The sequence below is a fragment of the Dasypus novemcinctus genome, chromosome 26 (genome assembly GCF_030445035.2).
Source record: "Dasypus novemcinctus isolate mDasNov1 chromosome 26, mDasNov1.1.hap2, whole genome shotgun sequence".
Lineage (NCBI taxonomy): Eukaryota > Metazoa > Chordata > Mammalia > Cingulata > Dasypodidae > Dasypus > Dasypus novemcinctus.
In genome coordinates, this window is record NC_080698.1 from 7,998,237 (window position 1) to 8,018,981 (window position 20,745).

At 42.6% G+C, this 20,745-nt stretch overlaps 1 protein-coding gene across 7 annotated transcripts in view; it reads right to left on the reverse strand.

Moving 5' to 3' along the window:
* Positions 1–8,934: 8,934 nt before the first annotated feature.
* KIF9 (kinesin family member 9) overlaps positions 8,935–20,745 on the reverse strand; it is a 115,880-nt gene continuing 104,069 nt past the window's right edge. For 6 of the 7 annotated variants that reach the window (XM_058288510.2, XM_058288514.1, XM_058288507.2 and 3 more), the window contains one exon: positions 10,756–12,424. In XM_058288510.2, the coding sequence (XP_058144493.1) occupies positions 12,374–12,424 (51 nt within the window). In that variant the 3' untranslated portion in view covers positions 10,756–12,373. Of the gene's footprint in view, positions 12,425–20,745 lie in introns of all 7 variants that reach the window. The other variant, XM_058288511.2, reaches the window with a different exon arrangement.

A 20,745-nucleotide genomic window follows, 5' to 3' on the forward strand; every position in this document is an offset into this window, starting at 1 on the left:
TCTTGTTGAATTGACCCTTTTATTAGTATATAGTGTCCTTTTTGCCTTTGTCATATTTTTTACTTAAAGTCTATTTTGTCTGATATTAGTATGGCTACCCAGCTCTTTTGGAATATTTTTTTTTCAAACCTTCACTTTTAACCTACTTGTGTCTTTGGATGCAAGATGAATCTTGTGTAAACAGCATATAGGATTGTTTTATTTTTTGTTGTTGGTTTTTAATCCATTCTGCATTTTCTGCGTTTTGACTGAAGAGTTTAATCCATTTATAATGCAGGACTTTCTTCTGCCATTTCGGTCTTTTGTTTTTATAAGTATTTTAGTTTCCTGGCTCCTAAAACAAACACCATACAATTGGTTGGTTAAAGAACAGGACTTAATTAGCTCACATTTTTGAGGCTAGAAGTCCAAAATCAAGGTGCCAGCAAGGCAATGCTTTCTCCCCAAAGACCAGAATTCTGGGACTTGTGTTGGCAATCCTCAGTCCTTGGCTTTTGTGACACAGCAAAGGACATGGCAGAGACTCCTTTTCTTCTGCTTTCTTTTGACTTCTAGCTTCTTGATTCTCCTGTGGTTTTTCTTTTCCATGTCCAATTTCAACCATATTTGATTACGGCCCTCCCTCATTCAGCTTGAGCATACCTTAACTAATCACATCTTCAAAGGGCCTATTTACAAATGGATTCATAAACACAGGACCAAGGGTTGGGACCTGAACATGCCTTTAGTAGGTGTATTAGTCAGCCAAAGGGGTGCTGATGCAAAATACCAGAAATTGGTAGGTTTTTATAAAGGGTGTTTATTTGGGGTAGGAGCTTACAGATACCAGGCCATAAAGCATAACTTACTTCCCTCACCAAAGTCTATTTTCACGTGTTGGAGCAAGATGGTTGCTGACATCTGTGAGAGTTCAGGCTTCCTGGGTTCCTCTGGGCTCAGCTCCTCTCTTTTCTCTACAAGGTCAGCTGTAGATTATGAGGCTCTCTAGGCTTTACCTCTCTCCACAAGGTCAGCTGTAGACTATCAGGCAAATATCTCTGTCTCTCTCCCTGGGATTTCTGCCATGTCCAAGGAGCTGTCTCTATTCCTCTGTGTTCTTCTCCTGGCTCAGATTCTTGCTTCCCGGGGTTGCTTCTCTTTCCTCTGTGTGCATACTCCCCGGAGCTCCAGCATAAGATTTCAACATCAAAATCCAACATCAAAAACCCTCAACTCTGTCCTTTGTCATGCCTTTTATCTGTGAGTCCCCACCCTTTGGTGGCCCTAGTGGCACAAGAGGCTTACATAGAGTATGGGCTATGATGTGGACCATTGACCATGAGGTGCAGAGATGCCCAGAGATGTACTTACCAAATGCAATGGATGTGTCATGATGATGGGAGTAAGTGTTGCTGAGGGGGGAGTGGTGGGGTGGGGGTGGTGGGGTTGAATGGGACCTCATATTTTTTGAATGTAATATTTTTACAAAATGAATAAAATTTAAAAAAAAGAGGCTTACATAATTACTTAATCAAGTAAACCTATGAATCCAATATAATCTTATATGCCCAGAGGAGATCAGTTTACAAACATAATCCAATATTTCTTTTTGGCATTCATCAATAATATCAAACTGCTACAGTAAGGCATGACTCAGTTTGAGTCTCTACCCCCTTGGTGGGCTGATATAAATGGATACTCACTCAGGAAGACAGATGGGAAGAGAGAGCTCTGTCATTTTTTAATCCTGGGGCCCTGGGAAGAGATGAGCCATTTGCCTGATAGTTTGCAGCTGACTGTGGGAAGAGAGCAGAATAGCTAAGAAGACCCAAAAAGAAATGAGTCCTATGCCAGGAGAAAGAGGAAGCTCTGATAGGCAAGCCCTATGCCAGCCCACAGCTGAGAGAGAGGAAGCCCAAAAGGCTTTGGCAGACTAATACACAGACCTACCATCTTCAAGCACTGGGGTGGTAGCACTCTGCCTGAACTACAGAGGTCAACGCCCACACCCTGTAAGCACGAGGGCAGATGGCCTGCTCCTCTCCAAGTTTTCACACACATGGGTGGGACTGCCTTCTTGGCCTGAGGAGATCTTTTCAGTCCGGAACTTTTCTTCTACTGTTCTGCCCTTGAGATCATTCTTCTTTCAATTCATCCCTTCCCTCTCCCTTTCAGTCCAGGCTGGCAGTGATTCTGCTCATGCAAATTTTGCAAAAAACCTTGTGGGCTTTACATGCAGTTCAAACATGTCCAAATCATCAGACAAAAGAACTTTCCACAGATCCTCCACAGGTAAATGGATTTCCAATTCTGACTTCCACTGAAATGGCTGACCAGATCCAGCCACACCTTCTTTAGCCAAGGGTTTTCCAGCTAAACTCTCACAAGGAGTCCTTTTCTCTAGCAAGTCACTTTCTGAAAGCTCAGAGAGGTCCCTGGTAGAGTGGTTCTGGCCTAGTCTCAAAGCACACTATCTGAATAGGCTGAGAATTTTCAAAATCATCCATTTCTGGCTTCTTTGTGTTTAAGAGTTTAATTCTCAGCTTATTGCTTTCCTCTTGCATTTTAATATAAGCTATAAGGAAAAACCAGGCTGCACTTTCCATACTAGCTTGGAATTCTCGTCATCTAAATATCCAAGTCCATAACTTCAAGTTATGCCTTCCATCCAATATCAGAACACAAATTCACCGAACTCTCTGCCACTTTATAGAAAGGATTGCCTTTCCTTCAGTTTCTATTAACACATTCATCTGTTCTTTCTAAGTCCTTATTGGAGGTACCTGTAATGTCCATATTTCTACCAGTCCCCTCAAAGAAACCTAGGCTTTTTCTACCAAGCTCCTCACAATTCTAGCTTCTATTTATTACCTAATTCCAAAGCAGTTTCCACATTTTTAGATATTTGTAATAGCATTACCCCACTTTCTGAGTTCAAAAACGGTTTTAGTTTCCCAGCTACTAAAAGAAATATTATGCAATGGATTGGCTTAACAATGGAAATTTATAGGCTGAAGGTTTTGAGGCGAGGAGAAGTCCAAAATTGAGGGGTCAGCAAGACAATATTTTCTCCCTGAAGACTGCTGGTGATCCTTGATCCTCGGCTTTTCTGTCACATGGCAGTGCACATGGTGGTGTCTTCTTTCTGTTCTGGATTCCATTGATTTCCAGCTTCTGTTTCTTCTTTGGAGTCTCTCTTCTGTGTCCAATTTCCTTTGCTTGTAAGGACTTCAACCACATTGGATTAAAGCTCCTCCTTATTCAGTTTGGGCACATCTTAACTAGTAACATCTTCAACGGTCCTAATTATAAATGGATTCACACCACAGGACCAGGGGTTGGGGTCTGAATATGCCTTTATTGGGGGACATGATTCAATCCCAATTGTAAGTCTTATACTTTTTTTTTTTGGTCACTCAGTTCTTTCATTACTGCCTACTTTCATATTTATTTGCTTTTTTTGTAGTGAACCATTTTGAGTCCCTTCTCATTTCCTTCTTTGTATATTTTTCAGATATCTTCTTTGTGGTTACCATGGGACTTCAATTTAACATCCTAAATCTATAACAAACTTGTTTAATTTGATACCAACTTAACTTCAATAGCATACACAAACTATGTTCCTATACCCCTCCGTCCCCCTCCATATATTGTTCTTCTTACAAATTACATCTTTATACACTGTATCCAAACCCATATATTTATCGTTACCTTTTATGCATTTGCGGTTTAGATCCTGTAAGTAATAAAGAATGGGGTTACAAACCAAAAATACAATATAATAAAACTAGCATTTATAATTATCCATGTAGTTGCCTTTACCAGAGATTTTTATTTCTTTATGCCTCTTCAATCTGCTCTCTAGTGTCCTGTCCTTTCAATCTGAATAACTCATGGTTGTAAAGTAGGTCTAGTGGTGATGAACTACTTGAGATTTTATCTGAGAATGTTTTAATAATCCCTCATTTTTGTAAGAAAGTTTTGCTAGGTATAAAATTATTAGTTGGTAGTTATTTTCTTTCAGCACATTAAATATTTTGCCCCACTCACTACCTCCTTTCCTTCATGGTTTCTGATGAAAAACCAGCACTTACTCCTATTGGGGTTCCCTTGTACATGTCTTGCTGCTTCTCTCTTGCAACTTTCAGGATTCTCTCTGTCTTTGGCATGTGGTTGTTTGACTATACTGTGTCTATACTCTTATCTTAGTTTGCCACAGGGCTGCTGATGCAAAGTACCAGAATTGTGTTGGCTTCTTTTTTTTTTTTTTAAGATTTATTTATTTTATTTATTTCTCCCCCCGGTTGTCTGTTCCCCTTGTCTATTTGCTGCATCTTGTTTCTTTGTCCGCTTCTGTTGTTGTCAGCGGCACCGGAATCTGTGTCTCTTTTTGTTGCATCATCTTGTTGTGTCAGCTCTCTGTGTGGGTGGTGCCATTCTTAGACAGGCTGCACTTTCTTTCGCGCTGTGTGGTTCTCCTTACGGGATACAGTCCTTGCACGTGGGGCTCCCCTACGCGGGGGACAACCCTGCGTGGCATAGGACTCCTTGCGCGCATCAGCACTGCACATGGGCCAGCTCCACACGGGTCAAGGAGGCCTGGGGTTTGAACCGCGGACCTCCCATGTGGTAGACGGACGTCCTAACCACTGGGCCAAGTCCATTTCCTGTGATGGCTTCTATAAAGGAAATTCATTTGGGATAAAAGCTCACAGTTCTGAGGCTGTGAAATGTCCAAATCAAGGCACCATCAGGGATGCTTTCTCACCAGAGTCATCTACTGGTGATCCTAGCATCCTGGCGTGGCAATCAGGCATGACAGTGGTCTGCCAGTCTCACGCTTTCTCCTGGAACTCCACTGTGGCCAATCAGTCATCTCTCCCTGGTTCCTGGAACCTCTCACAGATCCTCTTCTTGAGCTCAGCTGTGGGCGAACCAGGAGTCCTTTCTATGACCAGATAAAATATGGCAGCTTAATTTCTCTCTGTATCTTCATTTGTATGAGATCCAGCAAGAGAGTGCAGATTCAACCTGAGTTATGCCTCACTGATGTAGTCCAACCAAAAGCAATGTGATCAAGTGATCTAAAGTGAAATTTAATGCAATCAAAGGGTACCACATCACAGGAATAGATTAGTTTAATAAGGTAGTATTTTTGGGATATACCAAATTCAAACTGCCACTGCTCTCTTCAAGTGTATCCTTTTTGGGACTTTTTGGGATTACTGTATGTGTATATTCTTATCTTTTGTTATATTTGGGAAGTTTTCTGCCAAGATTTCTTTAAATATTCTTTCTGCCCTTTTCTTTCTTTCTTTCTTTTCTTTTTTTAAAGATTTATTTATTTATTTATTTATTTCTCTCCCCTCCCCCCCACCCCAGTTGTCAGTTCTCTGTGTCTATTTGCTGCATCTTCTTTGTCCGCTTCTGTTTTTGTCAGCGGCATGGGAATCTGTGTTTCTTTTTGTTGCGTCATCTTGTTTGTCAGCTCTCCGTGTGTGCAGCACCATTCCTGGGCAGGTTGCACTTTCTTTTGTGCTGGGGAGTTCTCCTTATGGGGTGCACTCCTTGTGCGCGGGGCTCCCCTACGCGGGGGGGCACCCCTGTGCGCATCAGCACTGCTCATGGGCCAGCTGCACACGGGTCAAGGAGGCCCGGGGTTTGAACCGTGGACCTCCCATGTGGTAGATGGATGCCCTAACCACTGGGCCAAGTCCGCCGCCCCCCTTTCTTTCTTTTTCTGGGACTCCCATAATGTGTATATTGGCATGTTTAATGGTGTTCCACAGATATCTTAGGCTAAGTTCATTTTGCTTCATTCTTTCTTCAGTTTATATTTATTTTTTTCTTTCTGCTTCTCAGACTTAAATCATTTCAATTGTCTTATCTGTAAATTCACTGATTCTTTCTTCTGCCAGTAGCAATCTGCTGTTGAGCCCCTTCATGGAATTATTTCAGTTATTGCGGACTTCAATTCCAGTACTTTTGTAAGGTTTGCGTTTATGATTTCTCTCTCTTTGGTGAGATTCTCATTTTGTTCATTTATCTTTTTTTCTGATATCCTTTACTTATTTAGCCTATGTTTTCCTTTAGGTTTTTGGACATCTTTAAAAACTTTTTTTAAAAAGTCTGGATATATCCAAAATCTGGTATTCTTCACTGATGATTTCTGATATTTTAACTTGGTCCTTTGGATGAGCCATCATTTCCTGTTTATTTGCCTAGTACTATTTTGTTTAATACTGTGCATTTTAATATTTTAATGTCTTAACTCTAGAATTTTGTCCCTAAGTTGTTCGTTCCTCAAGTTTGCATTCAGGCAGTGATTATTACAGAGATTTCCCTGGATACCAGGAGCTAACAAAAATTTAAAAAAAAAAAAAAGTCAAAAATGCTTTTCACAGCCTGCAGATTGACTCTACGTGCACTGGTGCTCTCCTTCAGAGCTTAGCCCTCCTACCAATGAAAATGAAGGACAGTCTGAAGTGAAAATGCAGGATCCTCTCCAGTCTTTTCTGAGCATATGTCTTGTTCTGTTATTTTGTTGTTGTTGTTGTTTTTTAAGATTTATATTTTATTTATTTCTCTCCCTTTACCTACCCCCCCCCCACCCCACTGTCTGCTTTCTGTGTCCATTCGCTGTGTGTGTTCTTCTTTGTCCGCCTGGATTCTTGTTGGTGGCACTGGGAATCTGTCTCTTTTTGTTGTGTCATCTTGCTGTGTCAGCTCTCCATGTGTGCAGCGCCACACCTGGGCAGGCTGTGCTTTTTTCACGTGGGGCAGCTCTCCTTATGGGGCACACTCCTTGTGTGTGGGGCTCCCCTATGTGGGGGACACCCCTGTGTGGCACGGCACTCCTTGCACACATCAGCACTGCACATAGGCCAGCTCACCACACGGGTCAGGAGGCCCTGGGTTCAAACCTCCCATGTGGTAGGTGGACGCTCTATCAGTTGAGTCAAATCCGCTTCCCTTGTTCTGGATATGTTCTTGTGATCTTAGGAATTCCCCCATTTACAGTGATCTGAATGTCCCCTCTTCTCCCTACAAAAGTCTTTTCCCACACCCCTTCTGCTCTATAGTATATCTTAAAGGTGGTGATCATTTGCCCTGGGCTGCTGCAATTTCTGTTTCTTCAACTATTTTAGATAGCCATAAGCTGTTTGTATATGGAGGGCAAGTTCTGGGATAGTGAGTCAGAGATGAGTGTTCTGGTTCAATCCTTCAAGCTGCCACCAGATAGGCTGGCAAGGCATACAGCCACCCTAGTATGTTAATCTGCTCCATCTGGGAAAGGGCCAGGGACCTAGACTGAGAGTATAGGCTGGTCCCCTGAAAGGGACCAGCAAGGGCACCACGAGGTTTTCCTACATTTAAGTTGACTTTCCCTTGATTTAGTGCTTACCCGGTTTTATTGCAATTCTTTGTTTTCCAGAGCTCTGAGGAAGATGGCTCTGTCAATTTCTGCTAGTGGTTCAAAGATTCTCTGGATGAACAAAACTCTGAAGATGTTACTCTGCATCTTTTTCCCTGGAAGTCTCATTAAATTTTGTAATACATATTATTACAGATCAATCTAATTTATGTAACATAATTTAAACTATTTTATGATGTATAACTTCATTGACATTCCTACCCACTTAATATAGCAACTATTTTTTTTCCTTTGGTTCATTTGTGTACTGTGAATTTGTGCATATATACTGGGAATTTCTAGGAGATAGAGGAGAACAAGCTTTAGAATTGTCCCATCCATGGAGGCAGTTGGGGTATTCATCCACTGACTCTTGCTTGAGGGCTGCTTGTAGGGGTGTTATTCTCTGGCACTTAGCCCACCATGAAGGCAGATGAGCACCTAAAACTGAGAAAGAAAGTTGCAGGTGCTTTCAGTAGGAAGCCATAAGAAGTGATGGAATAAGCCACAGAGACATCTGGAGAAAGAATGTTTCAGGAAGAGGGAAGAGTTGGTGCAAAGGCCTTGAGGCAGATCCTTCCTGGCATATAAAAGGAACATCAAGGAGAACCATGTGGCTGGAACAGAGCAAGCATGAGGAAGAGCAGAGGAGATAATAGCAAAGCAACAGGAGTCAAGGGCATGTAGGGCCTTGTGGGCTGCTAGATGGACTTGGGTTCACTCTGAGAGAAAAAGGGAGGCATTGAAAGTCTGAGAAGAGGTGTGATTGATCTAACTTATATTTCAAAAGGATCAACCTGGTTGCCACACTGGAAAGACTGTAAGAGAGCAAGAGAGGAGGCAGGAGACAGGAAGCTGTTGTCCTAAGCAAGAAGATGGAGGTTTAGATAAGGATAGGGGCAGTAGAAGTGAGAAGTGGTCAGATTTTTAGATGTGGTAGGAAGGTAGAGCTAGTGTACTTCCTGAAAGATTGGATGTTGCAATTTTTTTAATTCAAGGATAACACCAAGGTTTTTGGCCTCAGCAATTGGGCTGAGATGGGAGAAGCAGAGGATGAGGAATGTTTGGGGAAGGCATTTAAGCATTTAATTTTGAACATATCGATTTCTACATGTCCATTAAACATTCAAATGGAGATGTCAATTTAGCAGTTGGTAATATAGGTTTGGAATTAATGAGAGCATTCTAACCTAGATATATAAAATTGGGATCATATGTATGATGCTTAAAGCCATGAGACTGGATGAGATCATCAGAGAGTGGTCTCTCTATAATCTCTCTTTGTACCTGTGATTAAATATGTTATTGGATCTTCTCATTCTCTTCACCATAGCTCTTATCCACACTCAATTCTCCATCGCTTTACCCCCATGTGCTGCATTCTAGGCAATTCCTTCAGTTCTATCTTCCTGGTTATTAATTTTCTCTTTTGCCATTTCTAGCCTGTCATTTAGTTTATATTTTTTCATTCTTATTAGTTCTGCTTTTAAAAAAATCTAAATAGTCTCTTTTGATAGACTTTCTCATATTTTTATTCCTAATTTTGTTTTTAATTTTTAAACATATATTATGTAATCTTTGTAATTTGCTGTCTGATGTTCATAGAGCTCTAATCTTTCCCTCACTGTCTTTTGACTCTCTGTCATGGTAGGCTGTTTCCTAAGTGTGTATGTGTGCGCTTAACCTTTGAATTTTGAGATTTTATTAAACTAGGGCTTTGTCTGCTGGGTAAAGGCATGTACAGTAGATTTCTGTGATTCTACTACCAGCTTGGGGCTAATTTTTATGCTAATTCTTCAGCCTGGTGGCCCGTGGACCACACAGTGTAAATTTTAATTCCAAACTTGTGCATGGTTGCAAATTCTCAGGGAACCTGTTCCCCTTATCCACAAAGGAAAGCTTCCCTGTTATCTCTCCATACCAATGGGAGAACTTTTTCTAGCTCATCTCTTCACCAAGGATGATGCCTTCAGGGTACAAGCTTCTTGCAGGGAGTCCCATTTCTAAATTCCTCCCTGGCCTGGGCCTCTTATTTCTCATACTTGTGTGGACATAAACGCTCAAGAGCAAAAATCCACCCATGCACTTTCTGCCTATGTCTAGCAGCCACAACCAGTTCATCTGCTGACCATGCTGGTTTTCATTTCCATCTTTCTCCCCAGCACCCAGCAGTCTCCTTTCTTCCATGAAAATTTAGCTTTTCAAGCCTAAGGAGGAAGTTAAGAGGAAGAACAGTCCCAAAATGTCTCATGCCCCAAAGAAATATCAGGTAGCTCAGAAGAAGGCAAGTTTCCTCAGCACTTAGGAGTGGAATGCTGAGAGCTAAACCAAACCACAATTTTCTATGAAGATTTTTCAGATAAAGGCAATAAACTTATCAACTTGCAAAAAAAAATTACTTTTCATTTAAAAGCATGTTATACTTTGGCCAGCATCTCTAAGTGTTTGTAGCAGGAATAATTTTAGGGTATATCATCTGTAATATTGATGGAATTAGGAGTCCTTTCGTGGGTGCTCTTGATGGTCAGATTAGCTTGGCAGGGACTATTTTCTAGAAAAACAGGCCCATTTGAGTGGACATGATGCTCGCTACCTCCCCATCATTATTAGTGTCTGCTCTTGTACGGACTTCGTGTGGAGGGGGAGTGTCTGGGTACCATCCTAGATGATTCTGGTGGCTCTGCTCACCCTGACGATTACTTATTTCAGTTTGTGGCAGAACTAGCCAAGGATGTCTGTGTGATAACATATGAGCCAGACAAACGTGACAGCCCAGGACCACCTGCCATTCCGTAAGCCCAGCTTGCCCTGGCCAGCAGACTCCAGAACTGGCTGCGGAGGCCTGGCTGTGGGCAGGATGTTCTTCAGGGCCATGCCACTCCAGCCAGTGAGGGGGGCTGAAGGAAAGGGCCATGGCTGCTTCCCCTGGGGCTGTTTCATATGGCCACAACAAAAAGATATTCCCCTCTTTACTATGTCCTATTTCTTGAGAAACTCCAAAGATCTGGGAACCCCATATAAATCCTAGTGAGGATGGGGGCAGTCCAGAAGGGAAGGAACCAGAACCTTTCTGCCTGAAGCCTCCACTAGCTGGAGAGTAGGCAGATCCTGGGCAGACCTGCCTGTTTAGCCGCACTCGGTGAGAGTGAGAGGACTGACCAACAGGGCCGTGTGCTCACTGTTGGCGCTGGTCAGTCTGGGCCCGATGTGTGTGCCACTTAAGAGAATGAAGTACCGTCCTTTTAAAGCTGCTTGGGGAAGCCTGAGGGTAGTAGGAGTTTCTGAAAACTGTTTCAGAAACATCATGCATCGTCAGGGAAAGAGAGGGAGCTAGGGAGGGGAGAGAGCAGAGACTTCAAGGAAAGGCTTTCTGCTTTTATGCTTTAACAAAACCTACATCCATGTGGTCACAGATGGGCTACAGGACAGAATCACGGAACCTTCAGTTGGATGACACCATCCCGGTCACCCTTCCTTTGGGTGCAAGAATGGGTTCTGCAACCTCCTTGCCAGACAGCATCCGGCGGTGGGCTTTCATGGCGAACGCCACGTTGGGACGGCTTTTATTTTAAGCTGCTGCTTATTTTGTGATAAAAATCTGTCTTTCAAAAATTTTGGGAAAACATCTACTCCTGCTCATCTACACCTATATTTGGATCCCACCGAATTCAAACCTCCTTGCTTTGCTTCTACCTGGCAGCCTCACAGAGGCCTCTGTCGTATTTCTCTTCCTCTCTAGGTAAGACCTGGTATGTATTCCATCCTTGTTCATATACAGTGGTCCCAGAGCTGGATATCACCTACCAGCTGTGATATGGGTGTTTTTTTCCCACACAAGTTTACCATGATGGGGCTGTCAGGTGGTCAGAGCCCTTCTATGACTGTTGGCCCAATCACAGCAATAGCGAGTGCTTGCTGAGGTAGTTATCAGATGGAGGGAAAGCTCAGAGCACAAAGCTGGGGCCTTTACCCACCCAAAGAGAAGTAGGTATGAGAGGAAAGATTCCAAGGAAGCTCTGAAACTTTTCACTCCATGGAGTCTGCATTTCCCAACCCAGCAGCTTGTCTGGAAGCCCCCAGAGGGCCTGGATTTGTTCTCTGAACAGACTGGTGACCCCTTTCCCCTTTATGCCTCCACACAGGACTAAGAACTTAACTAAAGAGCAATGTCCTCCCTTCCCTACTCAACCCTAACAGTGTGGCCCCTGCTCTTCTCTGGGGTAAACTGCCCACTTCCATTTGTGCTTATGTGCACCCAAACTACAGAGAGACAGAGAGACAGAGACAGACACTGCCACCCAGCCCACACGTGGTAGGCAGACTGCAGTATTCTGGTAACTTGTAGAGGGCATGTCCCCGGAAGGGCTCACTCATTTCCTGGCACAGTGGACCCAGTTCTATCTCATCGCTTTCAGGGTCAGTGGCTAGGCCCTGTCCTCTCCTGTTGCCAAGGAAGGAGGGCCTTGTCCTGCCTCCACCAGCTCAGGAGCACAGAGAGGATGCCCTGAGAGGAATTATGGCAGGGGAGCTGTGTGAACCAGGGTGCTCAGAGAAAACTGACTCCTAGGATATCTATCCAGGAAACAAAGGAGGCTGACCATCCAGACAAAGGCTTTCCAGGAGGAGTCTGGCTGAACTACTTCTTAGCTTTCTCACTCGAGACTCAATTCTGACCCCAGCTGTACATAGATAAGATGTCCTTCCAGGTCGGGGAGCAAACAAAGCCCTTGGATGAACACTACAAGTCCAAACTGGAAAGTTATTTTATCCTGTCCCTGCATATAATACAGAGAATTGAGGCCAAATGTGTTCTGTGAAGGTGATCAAGTGTGTCCTTTGGAGGATGTTCCTGGAAGGCAGAGCATTGTGTTCTCTCAGCTGGAGCTGGCCTTGGAGCTGTCGGCTGATGGCTCAGTGGCTCCACCAGAGCAGGATGGAGTTGCTGTGGGTCTTGTCCTTCAAGATGTTGGCAATGAGACTCTATTTTTTCTGTGCTACCTGGAGGCTCATCATGGTTTTCAAGTAATTGTGCTGGACACAGAAAAGGGGAGAAAATAGGAATTGATTAAAAGGTATGGACTTTTCAAGAATTCAGAAGCCATGCCTCTCATATCCACTCCATTCTTCCGGCAAATATTATAGTTTTTGGACAAGAATTTCCTCTGATTAGCCCCAATTCTATGAGAAATAACATTCCCTTTAATCCCTCTCATTCTGTCATCCTAAAGAAAGTGTGTAAAACTGTTTAAAATGGTTCTAACAGGCATGCCTAAAGAGGCATACATGTTTCAAGGGCCTACTTAAAAGTTTCTGACAAGAATTAGGTTTGAACAGAAAAGAAGAGGGTTCTACCACCAATGGGCTGTGGTACCATGTAATCTGAATGGCTCTCTCTACTCAAATCAAATAGATGTTCATGAATTCTACCCTTTGAAAGAGCTACTAGGCTCTCATGAAGTAAACGGAAAAATAAGCTGAACAGAAGCAGCAGTCTGAAATATGGAGATGAGTTATAGATTCTCTACAAGGTGAGGGGACTGAAACTGAGTCTCCACATTAAGCTAGAATCCTTGATGGGGACTAAAATGGTACTTAGTTGGTATTGCCCCATGACTAACTGCAAAAGCAAGTGCAAAAATTATAATAATATTCTCTTATCTACTGTAGCAAAGACACCACACCAATACAAAATGTTAAAAATGGGGGCAGATATATGGAAACTCTGTATGTTCTGAATGGTCTTTCTATAAACCCACAACTTCTCTGATTTTGAAAAAGCAAGTGCAAACCCTTTCTGAAGGAAGGTAATTTCACCTTCCACAGTAAGGACAACTAGAGATTACACTTAATTGAATATAACCCTCATGATAAAAAAAAAAAAAACAAAAAACAAGAAAAAAGCCATCATGAGAGAGATTCAGCAAATGAGGAAACAAAATTTTACTCAGAAAAAGACTATAAAAATATACATGAAAGGTTTAAGATTGAATCAGAAGAGCACAGAATAAGTTTGTCAAAATGACTGAGCAAAGGACTTCCAGGAAGATGGTGCCAGAGCAGGTAGAGAGGGCTCAGCTCTCTCATAAAAACAAAAGAGGAAGGGCAAAAAGCTGTCCAAGGGAAATGCTTTAGGGATCTGCAGAGTAGGAGAATGCTGCACGTCCTCCAGTAGGGCGAGGGGCAGAGAGACAGAGAAGCCAAAACTTGAGGTACTAGTCCCTGAGACTGGAAATGGTATCTACCCCCCACCTTCAAGGCAAACAGCCTAGATAAAACGCATGGGTTACTGCAGGCAACTGAGAGGGGAACAGATGTCTTCCTCCCTGGGAAGAGAGTGTGGTGGAGGGTGAAGAGTGGTTTCTCTAAGAATAAATTGAACCAACAATCAAAGAAGAGCCATGAAACACACAAAACCACAAGGTAAGTGAGAGAAATTGACCAACAGAGTAAATTCACCAATACATTAAGATGCCTAGATATCAGCAAAAAATTACAAGTCATAATAAGAAACAGGAAGAGATGGCCCAGCTAATGGAACAAGTCAGAAATCCTGATGAGACAGGGTTTAAGACAACTTATCAATGATAATCACATGAATATCCTGAATCAATTCAAGGAGTTGAAGGAAAATATGACTAAAGAGATAAAGGATATTATGAAGACACTGTGAGAGCATAAAGAACAATGTGAAAACCTGCAAAGAAAAGTAACAGAGCTTATGGGAATGAAAGACACAATGGATGAGATTAAAAATACGCTAGAGGCATATAACAGTAGATTTGAATTGGTGGAGGACAGAACTAGTAAATTGGAGGACCAAGCATCTGAACTTGAAAAGATAGGAGAACAGAAAAAGAATGGAAAAAAATGGAACAGGGTTTTAGGGAATCGAATAACAATATGAAACACACAAGCATATGCATTGTTGGTGTCCCAGAGGAGATGAGAATGGAATAAGGGTAGAAAGAATATTTGTGAAAATAATGACCAAAAATTTCCCAACCCTTATGAAATACATAAATATCAATATCCAAGGACAAGGTATGCAAGGGTAGTTCAACACAAGAAAATCAGTTAGTCTATGACATTAATAAATCAAAGAAGAAAAATCACATGATCTTCTCAATTGAAACAGAAAACTTATTTGACAAAATACAGCATAGTTTCTTGATAAAAACACTCCAAAAGATAGGAATAGAAGGAGGCTTTCTCAACATAGTAAAGTGCATATATAAAAAAACCAACAGCTAACATTGTACTCAATGGTGAAAAACTGAAAGCTTTCCTGCTGAGATCAGGAACAAGACGATGGCCACTGTCACCACTGTTATTCAGTATTATGCTAGAGGTTCTAGCTAGAGCAGTTAGGCAAGAAAAGGAAATAAAAGGCATCTAAATTGGAAGGGAAGAAGCAAAACTGTCATTTTTCACTGATGATATGATCCTGTAGCTAGAAAATCCTGAAAAATCTATAGTAAAGTTACTGGAACTAATAGATGAGTTCAGCAAAGCAGCAGGTTACAAGGTTAATATGCAAAAATCAGCAGTGCTTCTATACAACACTGATGAGCAACCCGAAGATGTCAGAAAAGATTCCATTTATAATAGCCACTAAAAGAATCAACTAGAATCAAACTGAATCAAGACGTCAATTCTACCCAACACTGATTTACAGATTCAACACAATCCCAATAAAAATTCCAACACTTTTTTGCAGAAATGGGAAAGCCAATTAATAAATTTGTTTGGAAGGGAAAGGGGCCCCAAAGAACCAAAAAAATATCTTTAAAAAGAAGAGCGGAGGATTCTTACTTCCTGAATATTACTTAGCTACAGTGGTTAAAACAGAATGGTGCTGGCATAAAGATAGACATATTGGCCAATGGAGCCAAACTGAGAACCCAGAATTTGACCCTCATGTCTATGGTCAATTGATTTTTTTTTTAAAGATTTATTTATTTCTCTTCCCTTCCCTTCCGTTGTCTGCTCTCTGTGTCCATTCGCTGTGTGTTCTTCTGCGTCAGTTTGCATTATCTGGTGGCACTGGGAAACTGTGTCTCTTTTTTGTTGCGTCATCTTGCTGCATCAGCTCTCTGTGTGTGCGGCACCACTCCTGGGTGGGCTGCGCTTTTTTCATGTGGGGTGGCTGTCCTTGCAGGGTGCACTCCTTGTGCGTGGGGCACGGCACTCCTTGCACACAGCAGCCCTGAGCATGGGACAGCTTACCACACAGGTCAGGAGGCCAATTGATTTTTTTTTTTAAGATTTTATTTATTTATTTATTTATTTTTATTTATTTCTCTCCCTTCCCCCCTCCCCAGTTATCTTTCTCTGTGTCCATTCCCTGTGTTCTTCTGTGACTGCTTCTATGCTTATCAGTGGCACCAGGAATCTGTGTTTCTTTTTGTTGTGTCATCTTGTTGTGTCAGCTCCCGTGTGCATGGTGCCATTCTTGGGCAGGCTGCACTTTCTTTTGCACTGGGCGGCTGTCCCTACCATGTGCACTCATTGCGCTTAGGGCTCCCCTACGTGGGGGACACCCCTGCGTGGCACGGCACTCCTTGCACGCATCAGCACCGCGCACGGGCCAGCTCCACATGGGTCAAGGAGGTCCGGGGTTTGAACCGCAGACCTCCCATGTGGTAGGCGGATGCCCTATCCATTGGGCCAAGTCCACTTCCCTCATTGATTTTTTTTTTAATAGAGCAGCTTTTTTTTTAACTTGTCTTTTTTAAAAATTTTTATTTATTATTTTTAAAATTTCTCTCCCCTCCCTCAATTGATTTTTAACAAGGCTGTCAAACCTACCCACCTAGGCCAGAACAGTCTATTCAACAAATGGTGCTGAGAGAACTGGATATCCATATCCAAACAATGAAAGAGGACCCCGATCTCACACCTTATGCATACGTTATACAAAAATTAACTCAAAATAGATCACAGACCTAAATATGAAAGCTCACTACGTGAGCATAAAGAACAATGTGAAGGGAAGCGGACTTGGCCCAATGGATAGGGTGCCCGCCTACCACATGGGAGGTCCGCAGTTCAGACCCCAGTCCTCCTTGACCCATGTGGAGCTGGCCCATGTGCAGTGCTGATGCGTGCAACAAGTGCCCTGCCACGCAGGGGTGTCCCCCACATAGGGTAGCCCTGTGTGCAAGGAGTGCGCCCTGTAAGGAGAGCCGCCCAGTGCGAAAGAGTGCAGCCTGCCCAAGAATGGAGCTGAACACACGGAGGCCTAACACAGCAAGATGACGCAACAAAACGAGACACAGATTCCTGGTGCCACTGATAAGGATAGAAGCGGTCACAGAAGAACACACAGTGAATGGACACAGAGAGTGGACAACTAGGGGGGAGGGGAGAGAAATTTAAAAGAAAAAAGAACAATGTGAAAGCCTGCAAAGAAAAGTAACAGAGCTTATGGGAATGAAAGACACAATGGGGGAAGCGGACTTGGCCCAGTGGTTAGTGCGTCTGTCTACCACATGGGAGGTCCGTGGTTCAAACCCCGGGCCTCCTTGACCTGTGTGCAGCTGGCTCACGTGCAGTGCTGATGCGGCAAGGAGTGCTGTGCCACGCAGGGGTGTCCCCCGCGTAGGGGAGCCCCATGCTCAAGGAGTGCGCCCCGTAAGGAGAGCCGCCCAGTGTGAAACCAAAGTGCAGCCTGCCCAGGAATGGCGCCGCACACACGGAGAGCTGACACAACAAGATGACTCAACAAAAAGAGACACAGATTCCCGTTCCGCTGACAACAACAGAAACGGACAAAGAAGAACAAGCAGCAAATAGACATAGAGAAAAGACAACTGGGGCAGGGAGGAAAGGGAGAGAAATAAATAAAATAAATAAATCTTAAAAAAAAAAAAGACACAATGGATGAGATTAAAATAAGCTAGAGGCATATAGCAGCAGATTTGTAACTCCTAGAAGAAAATGTAGAGAAACATCTTCAAGATCTTGTGGTAGACTGTAGTTTCTTAAACCTTACATCCAAAGTATGAGCAACAAAAGAAAACATAGATAAATGGGACCTCCTCACCTTTTATTTGAAAATATAATTAACAAAATATCCATTAAATATCTGTCCCAGAGACTTAAATCTTCTGGCTGTTCATATGCCAACTGAGCCCTGCATCTCAGCAGAGCTGCAGCCAGCGCCTACTCTCCAGTTCCCTGGACTCACTCTGGAAAACTAAAATGATGTTGATGGACAATTCCCATACCCAAAAAACCAAGAGTATCTATAATTGCAAGCAAAACAGTTCCTTTTATCTGCCCCATAAGATGTTCTCCTAATCTAAGAGTGACCAACATCATACCAAAAGCCTCAAAATTAAGCAGTGAAAAAATATAAGGGGGGAATGCACCCATGGACCAAAGCAGACTTACTAGTACTGTAGTAATGGAAGAACTTGCAAAGTTTATAAAAAGATAGTGGTTACCAGAGCTTCGGAGGGGAGGGAGAGGGAAAAATATGCGGAACATAGGGCATTTGTAGGGCACTGGAATTGCTCTGCATTATATTGCAATGGTGGATACAAGCTATTATACATTTTGTCAAAACCTATAAAACTGTATAGTACAAAGTGTAAACTATAATATAAACAATAGACCATGGCTAGTAGCAATGCTTCAATATTGGTTCATCAATTGTAATGTACTTACTAATATAAGATACTATTAATAGGGGAAAATATTGGAGGGGGAGGAGTGGGTTATATGGGAATCCCTTATACTTTGATGTAACTTTTCTGTAATCTAAAACTTCTCTAAAAATAAGTATATTTTAAAAATGGGACCACCTCAAAATTAAACACTTTTGTGCTTCAAAAGACTTTGTCAAGAAAGTATAAAAGCAGCCTACTCAATGGGAGAAATTATTTGGACCCACATACCGACAAGGGTTTGATATCCATGATATATAAACAGATCATACAACTCAATGATAAAAAGACAAGCAACCCAATTTAAAAATGGGTAAAAACTTGAACAGACATTTTTTCAAAGAGGAAATACAAATGGCTAAAAAGCACATGAAAAAAATGTTCAACAGGAAAAGAGCTAGAGGACAGGCTGAAGCATCCTAGAAAAAGATCTAGGGTTTAGGACACCAGGTGAAGGCTGGACACCGTCCAGAGGAGAAAGGGACAAAGGAGGGAAATCGCTGAGACAGAACTGTGAATTGAAGCCCGCAGCACCATTCCCGGCACAAAAGACACTTCAGAATTCTCAGGCCTGGGGGGGGGGGGGCGGGGGGGGGGGGAGGCCTGCCCTTACAAACAAAGGAGTTTTCAGGGATCTACTACCCCAGGAAAGGGGAGAGAGAGGGACACAGCTTAGGCTGACTCAGCTTCAGAGCCACATATTGGGTCTGCTGTGTCCCAGGAGCCCTTCCAGGTCAGGTGGGACCACACACACTGGTTTGCCCTGGGAACCAGGGAAAGACTGGAGAAATCCTACCCTCCCAACCTCCCTCTCTTCTAGCTGGGACCAACTGTTGAGGACACCCCAGGAAAGGGGAGAGGGGGACACAGCTTAAGGCTAACACAGCTTTTGACTCACAAATTTGGTCTGCTGTGTCCCAGAGGCACTTCCAGGCCCTGGCGGGCTGCATCATTGTCTGCCCTGGAGCCGGCAAGGGGCTAAATATAAAAGATAGACAACCCTCCCAATCTCCTCCTCTACTAACAGGGACTGGTTGTTGAGGACTCAGAAGGGAGGGGGAATGTTTCCCACCTGGGAAAAGGAAAGGGGCTGCCAGACAAGGCGGGAGAACTGTCTCAGAGAAAATCTGAATTACAAGGCTCGTAACCTCCAGACAGGAAGCTCTATCACATCGATCCCATCTGTGTCACTACATATATAGGCATTGAACTGAGAAGTGCAAAGAGCGCAGAGAGTATAGAAGAAAGAATAGCAGAAAGGATAACCAAAAGAGTAAAAAGACAGACAAAAGTAAGATATGACATATGAAAACCAAAGAATAAAATGGAGGAAGCAAACAGTGCATTTACAGTAATATCATTGAATGTGAATGGATTAAAGAGATACAGGCTGACCAAAATGGATTAAAAAAACATGAGCCAGCCATATGAGGCTTACAAGAAACTCACCTTAGGCCCAGGGGGTCAAAGAAGAAATTGGGAGTGAAATCAGTAAATATATTGAGACCAATGAAAATGAGTACACAACATATCAAAACCTATGGGATACAATGAAGAGAGTCATGAGAGGGAAATTTATAGCCCTAAATGCCTATATTAAAAAAGAAGAAAGAGCTAAACTCAAAAGATTTAACTGAGCAACTAGAGAAACTAGAAAAACAACAGCAAACCAATCCCAAAGCAAGCAGAAGGAATAATAAAGATTAAACAGAAATAAATGAAACTGAGAAAAAAAAACAATAGAGAAAATCAACAAAACAAAAAGACGGTTCTTTGAGAAGATCAATAAAATTGACAAATCCCTAGCTAGGCTAACAAAGAAAAAAAAAAAGAGAAGATGCAAATAAATACAATCAGAAATGAAAAGAGGGAAGTTACAACTGACCCCACAGAAATAAAAAGAATCAGAAGAGAATATTATGAGAAACTGTATGCCAACAAACCAGACAACCTAGATGAAATGGACAAATTCCTAGAAATGCACAAATGACCTACACTGATGCTACAAGAAATACAAGAACTTAACAAACCAATCACATTTAAGGAGATTGAATCCTTCGTCAAAAATCTCCCAGCAATTAAAGTCCAGGACCAGATGGCTTCACAGGTGAATTTTGCTAAACATTTTGAAAAGAATTAACCCAATCCTGTTTAAGTCTTTCAAAAAAACTTGAAGAGAAAATACCCAACACATTTTTTTTCTTTTTTTTTTATTGACTTTGTAATAATATTACATTAAAAATATATATGTGAGGTCCCATTCAACCCCACCCCCCCGCCCCACCTCTCCCCCCCCCCCAGCAACACTCGTTCCCATCATCATGACACATCCATTGGATTTGGTAAGTACATCTTTGGGCACCTCTGCACCTCATAGACAATGGTTCACATCATGGCCCATACTCTCCCCCATTCCATCCAGTGGGCCCTGTGAGGATTTACAATGTCCGGTGATTGCCTCTGAAGCACCATCCAGGGCAGCTCCATGTCCCAAAGACGCCTCCACCTCTCATCTCTTCCTGCCTTTCCCCATACCCATCAGCCACCATGTCCACTTTTCCCAATCCAATGCCACCTCTTCTATGTGGACATTGGATTGGTTGTGTCCATTGCACCTTTATGTCAAGAGGAGGCTCAGATTCCACATGGATGCTGGATGCAATCCTCCCACTTTCAGTTGTA